Source organism: Fukomys damarensis, unplaced genomic scaffold (genome assembly GCF_012274545.1).
Source record: "Fukomys damarensis isolate Sample0158 unplaced genomic scaffold, DMR_v1.0_HiC HiC_scaffold_6, whole genome shotgun sequence".
NCBI classification, from domain to species: domain Eukaryota; kingdom Metazoa; phylum Chordata; class Mammalia; order Rodentia; family Bathyergidae; genus Fukomys; species Fukomys damarensis.
This window is the reverse complement of record NW_022900918.1, coordinates 31,327,458-31,339,892: the sequence shown is the minus strand read 5'-3', so window position 1 is coordinate 31,339,892 and position 12,435 is coordinate 31,327,458. Positions and strand designations below refer to the sequence as shown.

The 12,435-nt window shown below is 40.4% G+C and overlaps 1 protein-coding gene across 8 annotated transcripts in view; it reads right to left on the bottom strand.

The window, feature by feature from the left end:
* Positions 1-12,435, bottom strand: part of Mbnl2 (muscleblind like splicing regulator 2) — a 154,340-nt gene that overhangs the window by 46,733 nt on the left and 95,172 nt on the right. For all 8 annotated transcript variants that reach the window (XM_010630865.1, XM_010630876.1, XM_010630885.1 and 5 more), the window contains exon 3: positions 1,130-1,294. In XM_010630865.1, coding sequence (XP_010629167.1) covers positions 1,130-1,294 — 165 coding nt within the window. The remainder of the gene's footprint in view (positions 1-1,129; positions 1,295-12,435) is intronic.

Below are 12,435 nucleotides of genomic sequence, written 5' to 3'. Positions count from 1 at the left end.
TCTTTTTTTTTTTTTTTTTTTTTTTTTTTTTAATTCTGCAAAAACATTTTTGGCTCTGTGGTAAAGAAACTTGAAGACAAGCAGAATTGCTCACAATCTGCCCAGATTGTCTCCTCTCCTATTGTCCACCCCCACCTGCCCCAGCTCTTCTTACAGGAACACAGTTAAGAAAATGTAACTCCCTGGTAGCTATCCCTTTTAATTCAGCAGCTTTCAGTCGCACAGACTTTTCTGACAATAAGGACTGATTTTGATACAATAATCCTTTGTGCATGTACTTTTTAAAAAGAAACAAATTTCACTCACGTTGGCTTTGTTGTTTTCTTTTAAATTAGTTTGTTTTTGACAAATAGTTCACAAATGTAAAAGAAACCCATTAAAGTCAGATTCAATCCTTTCCCCTAGGGCTTTGTTTCTAGAACACTTTCTAGACCTTTCAGGAAGAACCTTCAAACACTGCAGTCAGGGAGCATGTATTACATAATACATATTCATTTACTTTACTCCGTGGGCCATTAACTTGTGGTCCTTGTCCCAGTTGCCACACCCTTTTGTAGGCCTACAAGGCTGGGGACAAAGTGACTAGGCAGACTGTCCTGGCATCTGACTTATGGAGCTGTAATCTGGCTCCTGCTGCAGAAAATACCCTAGATAACCTGAGTTCAAGTCCCAGCTCCCCCGTGCATCACCTACATGGCACTGAAAAATCATTCACCTCTCATTTCTCACTTTCCTCCACCAGCAAATGACACCACTGAACTAAATAAACTTCTGCTACATTGCTAAAAGTATCTTAGGCATCAAAACCTCTTCTGTACATAATTAACCCACACTATCACTGAAAATGTAGAACAGCTTCCCTTCTACAGTGGTTCAACTATGGAGTTTATTGATGAGAAAGAGTTGGCGTGATGCATATTTTACATGTATTGATTAGCAACTGTCTTTGCCTTCTGTTTCCACACATTTTTCATTTAATTAAAAAATAACTATTGTCAGCATCTATTGAGTTTCAAAGCTCTATTTGTAACCAAAAAGACACGTAAGAGACACCATCTTAGGTCACTGTGGCACTGCCTGTAGTAGCACTTTAATCAGCCAGGCCATCTTAGCTGAGACACACACTCACCACTGGATGAAGTGGAGTTCCTGGAAACATAAATTGCATTTGCTGGGCGAGCATCGCTGCTGCAGTTTTTTGCTGGATCAAATTGTTCCTCCCATTAATTTCTAGTTGAGTTTTTAAGTGTGTCGGAGGATGAAGATACTTGCAGTTCTCTCTTGAACAACGGCCCTGTAAAATGAACATGTTGGGGTTAGAAGCAAGAAATGTAGCCTGCAACTCCCACGTTGATCATTTCATACTCACTCCATATCTTAGTAACCATAGTAAGGGTTGTAGTGTGTGTGTGTGTGTGTGTGTGTGTGTGTGTGTGTGTGTGTGTGTGTTGGGAAGGCCTGAATCCAGTATTACCTAATTAACAAAGTTGCTTGAATCTGTTGAACAAGAAGATTCCCAGGGTTTTCATTCACCTTCCTATCTTCTCCCTCCCTCCTTCCCTCCCTTCCTTCCAGTCCTGACGGTAGATTCCAAAAAAATGTGATTGCTGAGAGTAAAGGAAAAGATTGTTTGGGCCATGGATTTAGCTCTGTGGCACTGCACCGGCCTTGCAAGTACAAGATCCTGAGTTCTATCCCCAGTACAAAAAAAAAAAAAAAAGAAAAAAAAAGAAAAAGAAAAAGATCCACAGCCTTTGAACCTGCTAGTTTGTACATGCAAGAGTGCTGCCATAATGAGAATAATTATGAGACAGAGTTGTGCAGTGGAGCCGGGAGTGAGAATGTTCAGTGTGTGTCCATACTGGCTGAGGATGTCTGTATTCTGGGTTGTCCATGCAGTGGCAGTGGGAGCACAGGGGCTGACCTGTCTTGGTGGTGCAGAGCTGAAGATCTTAGACATGAACTTGGGTGATCTCCTGCAACTCATTACTTTGCTGTATGAAGGGTGCTATCCTCTACCCCCACCCCACCCCATGACGGGAGTATCAAATTTAATTCCATGGCATGATATAGTGAGGAGTGTTTATGGCCACAATAACATTTGGACCCTGAAGATGGCAAAACAGGAAATAACAAAAACCCCCAGTTCCAGGTGTACATACAGTCAGTTTGGAAGAGTTATTGTGTATAGTGGTGTTTATACTTAATCCCCAAGTTTTCAAAACTACCAATTGTGAGAATCATATTGATGTGTGAATTATGCAATTGCTGGAGAAAGAACAGCAAACTGTGTTAAGCAGTTTGAGCATTATCACTCCCTAAAGAATCAGTCCATTTGCAACCAGGAAAGGAGAATATGGGTTTGTTTACCAGATATAAAAATAATTTTAAAAGCAAGCTTGGTGGATCTGGAGGAATGAATGTTTGCAGTCATCCTAATTCTAAACATCTGGAGTTCTCCTCAGATTCCCACTAAATTTAGCTGCACTTTTCACAGTTGAAGCTTCCTCTATGGTGTGTTAATCTTTCCTTACTGCCATAGAGAGGGACGGACATGCATCCTGTGCTCAGCTCTGGTGGTCTGTGCCCTCAACCCTTGCTGTCTTAAGGGTCTGCTCTCAGTAGTATTCACAGTTATGGGAACTGAGGACATTAGAAGGAACAGGATGTCCAATAAGAATCTATAGCAATGGGCAATGCCAGCGGGTCTGCTTCTCAAGTTCATATTGCACATGTTTTTGGTCATCTTTCTGTGTACAAATGGACATCCTAGGGTGTGTATTGTGCAGTCTACTGTAAAGACAGAGCTAAACTGGAACCACTTCTGTAAACTACTCTCAATGAAAGCAGCCCAGGAATAGCTGCTTTTCTCTCCATCTTTCTCTGGGTAAATCTGCTTATTATTATTTTGAAAGTCCTAACTGTACTCATTGCTTTGTGACTTCCCAGGGTCACTCCATCCCTGTCAGCTTGCTTCAGGAATCTCTTACTTTACTTCTCTTTTTTCCCTCCCTGGACAATGAATGCCCTGAGTCTTTTAGGCTGTTAGCTAACTCTCCAGAACACTGTAGCTCCTACAGTGCCCTTGTATGACCATTCTCTGAGGTGTTGTCTTTATGTCAGATCCCAAGAGCAGTTCTGTCATCAGTGATGGGAGGTGGTCATGAGATACAAAACATACTGCCCATCAGCTGACTGCAGTGGGATTAACAGAATGGCATTTCCTGGATCGAGGCTAAATCATCTCAGGCTTTTTTCTGGTACCCTCAGTGAACATTCTCTTTAGGCACAAACACTACTTGGCAGCTGACCTAGGGAGTTTGTATATACAAGGTACACCCGTGAGTCTGTGTACACAAACATGCAGAGAGCTCTGGTGGAGGGATTTGGGAAAGCAGAATTTGATAGAAAAAGGATGGAATTAGTGAAATATCCACCTTTCCACAAGCAGACTGTTATGTACACTCATTTGATTGTTAATTTGATCACCAGTCTTTTCATGTAATGTTTTGTAACTGCTCATACAAATTGCAATTTGGTTGGAAAAGTGTAGTTTTCTTATCAATACTGTCATCCTTTCATACGACTCTAACTCTTAGAAGACAGTAACTATTTTTGGCTAGGAGCATATGGTTCACAACACTGAATTCATAATTTATTGAGCAAGCTTTCCTTTTCCTGACAAAGTAATTTCCTAATGTCTTCTTACACTTGGAATAAAGAAAGCTATCGATCAGCTATGTGCCAGTCAATTTATATATGGTTATCTCATTTTCTTCTTACAATGGCAGTAAAGATCTCTGCTTCCCCAAAAGGCAGATGGGATCAGAGTTATAAGGCAGTCTTCCAAGATCATGTAGGAAGTGGGAGAGTTACATTTTAAATCCAGGTCTACCTGCCTCAGTTTTGTCATCATACCAAACTACCCATTAGCAATGGTTAAAATCTAGAAAAAATAAAAATCTAGTGTTATCCTTCACAAAACAATAGAATGCATAACAAAAATTTTATTGTTTTCTATCTGGATTTGGGAACTAAAAAAATATTCACCTGGCTTATTTACCAGTAGGAAGACACAGGAGTAGCAAAGCTCACAAGTTACAGGCTCTGCCATTCCTAGCTATATGACTTTGAGTGATGACCTGGTTTTTTCTTCATTTGTACAATGAAAATAATTACTATGTTTTTCTCCAAGGGCTGTCCTGCAATTAAATGAGTTAATACATGTGTAAGGTTTAGAGAAATGCCTAGCAGATAGTAATCATTGAAAAAATGTTATTAGTGTCAAAGAAAGAAAAAATTTATTATATATAGTATTTTTATTTCCAGTAGGTATGGGATTATTCACTTAGTAGTACTTCATTTGTCTCTTTGTTTCTTCCATATGGAACAAAATGTCTCATCAAAGCATAAGAAAATCTCCTTAGTAATGCTTACTCAAGTATTTTATGTTTAAAGTTATTTTCAGTTCTACATGATATTTTTGCAAGTACCTATATTTAAAGAGATAGCCCTGAGCCCTGCCTGTATCTGGCATTTATATTCTGAAGAATTTTGGTCCATGGTCAATGGATGTCTGAGGCATGGAAGGACTGACTGGGAGACTCTAGGAAACAGAATTTGTGTTAAGGGATCCTAAAAGATTCTAAAGTCCTAAAAGGAAAAACTACTGTCAAAACAATGAGCTCTCTGACACAGTAAACAATTGGTATGGAAGTTTTTGTTAAGGCATAAGATTTTTCAGGCTGTGCATCATTGCACAAAACTGTTGATTATCAAAGCAAGTTGTCATAACCGAATGAGAGGACAGTGTCAGACATGTAAAGCATGCTTGTACATCATCATGAAACAAAACAGAAGTGTCAAAAACAGTATTTCCTGAGTTTAGTCTAAAAAATAAAGACGAAAGTGTTTTGGAAAAAAATCCTCCCTGTGGCTGCTAGGTTTTGCTTAGTGTTAAGGCTTTCCTCTCCAGCTTTCACTTCCTGGTGAGACATTGCTTCCTCAGGGATAAAGGAAGCAGGGTCCAGCCCTAGGGGAAGGGGCTGCCCAGCTTCTGAGGGATGGAGGCAGGAGAACCAAGTCAGTACTTGCTGATTCTTAAGGGAACTACAGTCTCAGTGAAAAGGCACACCCCAAGGGCTAATTTGGAGGGTGTAGCTCATGGGCCACATAAGCCCTTGGGGTCTTTGCTCACCATGAGTTGGACAGGTCAGGTGCAGAAACAGCAGGTGTTTGTATAAGTCTAGGTTAGGATTTCATTCATTCATTTATTCAGCAGATATTTCTTGAGATCCTTCTATGTGACAGGCATTGTGTTCTGTGTTAGTTAACAAAGAAGAGCAAAAAAAAGACCAGCCTGCAGGTTAGTGATGAACCTGGCCATGGGTCGGTGTCTAGTTACAAATTATAATATGTGTTCAGGAGGGGATGGGAGTGGGAGCAGTCAGACCTGAGGCCGCTGCATCAGGGAAGGTCTCTTGAGAAGTGATGTTTCAATTGAGACCTAAAGGTTACAGAGGAACTAGGTAAAAAAATAAGTGGTGGCCAAAGTGGGGATGTGTTTATGTGTACATATGCTGTGCTTACAGTGTGTATATTGTGTGGGGTGTGTGTTAGGTATCCTGCACATATACTGTGTATTGTATGTGGTGTATGTGTTGTGCTGTATATTTTGTACATGTATATGGTGTATATATGGTGTGTGTATTGTGTATGGTATGTGTGTGTGATGTATTTATTGTGAATGTTCTCACATACATTGTGCATACGTGGTTTGTGTGTTGTATGTGGTATAGGTATTTTGTGTGGTATATTTTTTTGTGTGGTATAGGTTGTTTATATTGTTTGTGTTGTGTACATATATGTATAAGGTGTGTATTATGTGTGGTATAGGTGTTATATATGTTATATAATTGTGCCTATATGTTGTATGTGGTAACTGTATTGTGTATATTGTGTATGCACTTGTTGTGTGTATGTTGGGGAGGAATAAAAACTGAGAACACTCAGTGGAGGAGAATATGCTGAGGGAAGGTTTCTTCTGGGAACTGGAAGGCAGTTTTTAGGCTGGAGTGCATGAGGGGTGAGAGGAAGAGGAGAGGTGATGATATCTATAGCATGAAGTGGTAGGCTGACCCCAGACAGCAAGGACTTCAGAGCCCCGGTAGGGGGTATGAACTTCACAGCCTTTGAGAGTTGTTCAGCAGAAGATTAACACGATCAGATTTGTGCATTATAAATCTCTTCTATGCATTTAAATCTCTTCCTGATGATTCAGTTTTACATTTCTAATGTCATTATAGCTTGTCCTTTTTGGAGACCACTTGACTAAAAATAATAAAAGAATTCTTTCAGAGTGTACATTGGATTTTTGCAGTTTATTCTCTATCCCAAAGTAATCTCTTCTCCAGGAATATTTAGATTAGGGACAATGGTTAGAATCAAGTTAGAATTCCAAGCTGAATTGAATTTATTAAAATAAGCAACCATGAAGGACTCTAATACAGAATACCCATATTGGTTCTCAATAGGATGAAGAAAGATGCTAAATAACTGTAATATGTACTTGGCAGAACAACAGATCAGAGCTATGAGAATTACACGGCCATTAAATTACATGGCATGGGATGAAAAAAAGACAGCTTTGGCTAAGAAAAGACTTCAGAATCAGGTTGGGGAAGAAAGAAAAAGCATAATAGGAAAATGAGATTTTCTAATTGCTTATTTTTAAACAAGTAATTTTTAGAATCTTTTTCTAGTGTGCTCCTAATTGAAAAAAATCACTTAAAATATGGAAGCAAAACAGATTAATTGGAAGATTGTTAGAGAACCTCCCTTTAACAATAGGAGCATTTACTCATAGGAATAGTGAACAGACAACCATATCCCATTAGTTATCCATGGGAAAAGCAATGGATGTCGTAGGATCTACAATTTTGACAGTTAATAAGCCTCTGCTGTATGTACTGTATTACTTGGGGAGAGTTTTAATTGTCTTTGCATGGCTGCGTTATTGGTCAGCAGGCCCTGAAAAGGCCCCTTTGGGGAGAATGATTCCAGGTAAGGACCAGCTCACAACCTGATCTGTCTCAGCTACTTGCTGCTTTCCGCAAATGATGTTTTGAGCAAGAAGGCAAGCTGTTTAACAACAGTTTTCAAGGGCACACGATATGTGCTCCAAAAGCAGCCTTCGGGACACGTTGAGCACTGAAGCCTGCTCTGGACCTCAACACTGGTCATAAAAAAGCCATGGGAGAGCTCAGATTCCTCATATTCTGTACCTATGAGGCCTCCTGAAACCCAAGGTGAGGATGCACACTGTTTTACTATAGTAACATTCTCAAAGCCTATTCTGCCTTGGAACTTCTCGAGAAGCAGTTTAAATGATAGGGTAAGCAGTGTAAACTATGGAACCCAACTACCAGGGCTTGAAGCCATGGGATCTTGGGCAAGTGGGACCTTGTGGCCTCCATCTGTAAAATGTGGACAACAAGAGATCCTACCTGGTAGTCATTTATTTTTAAGTTTTTATTTTTTTAGTAGTACATGTTTACAGTACCTAATGATTGCCCATGGGAAGTTGGAACATGTACATAGCTCTTCTTAATTCCTTTTCATCCTTCCCCCTCCATCTTTTGGTGCCCTTCTCTTTTGGAAAAGATTTATCCCTCCCTTTTCCATTATCTGTCTTTTATCTTGCTCTTTTTTGGTATTTTGGGTTTCTCATATAAGAGAAACCATGGGATGTTTAAGTTTGTGAGTCTGAGTTATTTCATATACAGGATTTGAACAGTTCCTGGCACATAGGAGGTGTTCCTTAAGCTTTATTATTATTCCTATTAACTGTTTCTTTGGATAGTGGATAAGAATATGGGGTATTTAAAACAACCTCCCTAACAGTTGTTCAGCTTTTTTTTCTTTTTATTACTGTGCATCTGTCTGGCCTGTCTACCAAGTTCTTTAACCCTTTGTTATTCTTGTTCTCATGACCAGTGCCAACTTTAGTCATTTCTCTTTCAAAGAGCCTCAGATCCGTTTTTCTTCTTGCTGAGATTTGCCAGAGTTAATCAGTGCAGCATGCCTAACTAAGGTTAAAATCAGCCTGGTGTTACAGTAGGAAAACCTTGCAATTCTGATTGTGCTTTCATCTCCAAATCATTATGTGAACTTTTGTTAAATAATTTATAATAGTCTGTACTTCAATTTTCTCTTCTGTAAAGTGGGGGTGAACCTATTCCCATATCCCCATTCCCTCCAACAGCTGCTAGAGCCTAAGAGACAACAGAAGTTGCTAAAAAATATATGAATTCCTATGTATTTTTTTCCACTTCTATTTTCCCCTTGAATGTTCCTGGTCTAGTTAAAGGGGAAAGCCACATACGTCAACAGTTACAGTAAAAACTGACATTGGGGATAACTGTTGGCAACAGTCCATATGTGTCCTGAGAATTATAAGAAGTTAGTGTGGCCAGGCATGAGAAGCATTTGCAGCCATGGCATATTAAGTCAAAACTGATTAAGTCTAAGAGAATTTATTAAGTACCAACAGTGTACACAGTTCAGAAGCAAGAACCTCTACCAAATAGACCACGGTGTTGGTCCCTGCACCAGGAAAAGCCAGGTTTTCTCAGGGACACTACTAGGTGGGTGTACTAGATGTTCACAGCCCCGGTGTCCTCACAGTTTCAGAAGCTCTCAAGGCTTTTGAAAGGTGTGTGTGTGTGTGTGTGTGTGTGTGTGTGTGTGTCTGTGCCCCCGCAGGGAGGTAGGTTATGATTTAAATAGCTGGCTTTCATAGGTTCTTCATTTTGCTAGGTTCAAGTCAAATAAGCCAAGGCTGAATTTAACATTTGGCTTGAACTGCCTCTTCTTCCTCCAGTAATTTCCGGAAGGATATGGGCGAGTGAAAGTGTCGGGAATAAAATGGTTATTCACATCAGAGCTTAATTTATAACATTAACTATGGAATTGAAATAGCTCTACTCTAAGCAAGTGACAGATTAGGCTTTTAGGGGTCTTTTGAATTTAAATAAACTAATTGAACCACATGAGTTCCTTGCATTATCAGTTCCAACTACATAATTTAGCAAATAAAATACAACTGCATAAGGGCACTGGGATTAGATCCTTATAATCCGTTGGCTTGGGAAATCGTTATAAGCAAGCAATAGCCAGAACTCCCATCAAAGTGAACGATTGCCCATATCATCAACATTATGCATGAATCTAAAATAGGCCCTTTCTATTTATTATTTGGTTCAATTTATATTACAATTCATCTTTTATAGACTATGTTGCAATAATTTTTTGGTAAATAGCATAAAATATTGTACTTATTAAGAGACATAAAAATGCAATATTTATAATCTTTTCTGGGATGCATTCCTCTTTCTCTGTTGCTTCTATGGTAGAGGAAACCTGTAGAAAGTTTTGGGCAAGATTTGGCAGTGTAGCCAGATGGGTAAAGAGGAGCAGTCACAGATGCTGACAGGACGTCATCACCACCTGTAATTTTAGTACCACCAACTATGGCACAATGACAAGGTTAGGGGAAGACATGGGAAAGTGGGACTCCAGTTACCCAGGTGGGTGCCTTCCCAGAAAACCATACCAGGCCCAGGGAGTCACTCCACTGCCTTGCCTTCACTATGGAAATCTGTCCAGAGCTCTTCCCTCCACCCCACCCCCCAGGATTAGTACTTTCACCTTTCTTAGGTGGACCTGCAAATGCCTTATCTTCTTATCTCTGGGGCTACCATAGGTACTTTACAGTAGATCTGAGATTCATTTATTATCATGCCCATACAACTACCCTAGTCCTTCAGGTGCCACTGACTCTGGCAAAATCCATTAATTTTGTGATTGTTTTAAATAAATAAAACATAAAAATGAATAAATGGAGAGAAAGACAAAGAAGGTCTATCGCTTATAGTTTACCAATTCAACCTCCCATCCCACCTGCCTCCTTAAGTGGATTTTGGTTGCCTGGATAGTTTCTCTGTACCACTTTCTCCTGGTGCTGTACTTCGTGAGGGGGGATGACTGTTTATCTGTTCACTGAAGCCCTGACTTTACTGGTAAGGATCACGCATTCTCTTAATTTTACATGTTAAAATTGAAAATGTGCCAGTTAAGAGAAATTGATGAAACCAAAAATAGCCTCTTGCTTCTCTAGAGATTCAAGGAAACAAATTTCTGGGCACCAGACACTTCATTTGAAAATTATTTTCCTTAACTGGAATGTAAATGTCTTCTGAGTCACAGAGGGATATCCGTTCATGTAGACTGTGATAATACAGCAACCTCACAAGAAATCGGTCTAGTGGTTGTTTGACTTTATAGTGTCTAGAATTTTCTGACACCATGTTCATAAATGCGTGCAGCACCATGGATGAGCTAGAAGCCCCATGAAGTATTTATAGCACAGACCTAGGATTTTCCCTATAGGGGAGGACAGGCTTCTATTTCCTGTACTTCTAAGTACGCAGCCCCAGGACTCTTACATAGGGCATGCTCAGTGCAGGATACCCAGTGATCTTCCTTTCCTCTTTCCATACTACATACTGAGTCCTGTGTGTGCCAAGGTGGAGCAAAACAAGGTGTTGTGTAAACTCAAACTAAAGGGGTCTCTCCCTAATTTGGGGGTCAGGGATATTCCAAGGTGATGGACATTTAACGTTTGAGCTAAGATATTAATCAGATTATCTATTCGTGGTGAGGGTAGGTAGGACAAAGGAGAGGTGGCCATTTGGAGAATTAAAACAAGCCAGAGTAATTAACAGCAAACTCTATGGGGCTAAATTCCTGAAGCCTTCACATAATATCAGGAACAAAGTACATGCTTACAAAAAAAAATACTGGCTGCTATTTTTATTATCATCAGGCATTAGCAGTTCCGGAAACTGGGCAGTTTTTAGGCAAGTGGTATCCATAAGAAGGCACAGAATCTTATTACCCTCTGTATGTTATTGCACAATCTTTTTCATTCTGATTTGAAGTACTCTGATAAATCACCTGCCTACCCAGATAGCTTCCTGGAGTTTAGACAGGGACAGATAGTTGGCCTTAGAGACTGACAACTTGCAGGAGTCTCCTGTACACGTGTGCCATTTATTAAAATACTGAAAATACTTCTGTCCCAAGCTGTTGTCAGGTCAGGTGTTTTTCCCACTGCTCAGGCTGCTCCGTTGCCCCCTCCCCCATCCCATCACCTACACTCCAGGATCCCACAATGAAGGAGTTAAATGTGACACCACAGGGCCCTCTAAGACCTGCCAGGCTCCTGTGAATTCTGATTGGATGCTGCTCACCTGGGAGGTACTTATGGCAAACTGTTTTGAATAGCACATCTGATGATGAATATATTCCTGACAAAGCTGGAATCAGAGATGGGAACCGTTCTAGGAGAGGTGGGGGAAGGGTTGGACAGGAAGGAGAGCAAGATTGGGAAAGATGGGGGAAAAGAAGGCAAACTGGGTTAAGCACTGGAAGAAGATGAGAAACCAGAGTATCCTTTTTAACAGTGCATTCATGCAGAATCACAAAGGAAAAGAACCTTCCTCTTAGGCTTGTTTGGATCATCTGGTGGCTTGAGAATGACCTGCAGACCTGAATTACAGCAGAGGGAGGCTGTACTTTGCCTAGAAAAACCACCCTGGGAAGATGTAGGGCACATGCACTGCACTACTGCATGGGCATTGGAGCACTAGATGGAGAAGTTCAGCAGAGTTATGTAGTGGGGAGAGGGGCTTAGGGGGCGTCTCCATTCCTTTATTCATCCGACAGCTGGTTACAGTACATCTGCTTTATGCAAGAAACTGGGGTTGGAATTGCACACAGGACATGAAGCTGTGGCCCTGCCCTTGATTAAAATAGCAAAGGCTTATATAATACCATGTGTATCATGTAGCAGGCATTTTCTGAGAGCTTCTGAAGATCCTTCTCATTTAATTTTCGCCAGAAGCTCTTAAAAGAGATATTGTTAACATTCCCATTTTATGGGATGAAGCTGAGGCACAGAGGGGGCAATCACTTCCCAAGGTCACGCAGCTCAGAAGCAGCAAAGCTAGGCTGCCATCCAGGCAGACTGGCCGCACGCGCTGTGCTGTCAGCCCTCTGCAGAGCTGTTTTTAAGAAACTCACAATGGAGCATTCATATCACACGTTACAAAGCAGTCTTCACACACATTATCTTATTGCAGCTTCACAACATCCTTGTACGATGTTATCCCAATTTAAAGGTAAGGAAAAGGAGGCATAGAGAGATATAAAGGTACTTTCCAAGGTCATATTAAAGTCAATCAGGGCTGCGTTCTGGTCCTTTCTTACTAAAGCATGAACTGTTTCCTCTGCTCCTCGTGGGCTGTGGATGATGCTATAGAGCAACAGAGTTTTGGTTCAATATGTGAAAGTTTTGTATAAAAAAAGATAAAT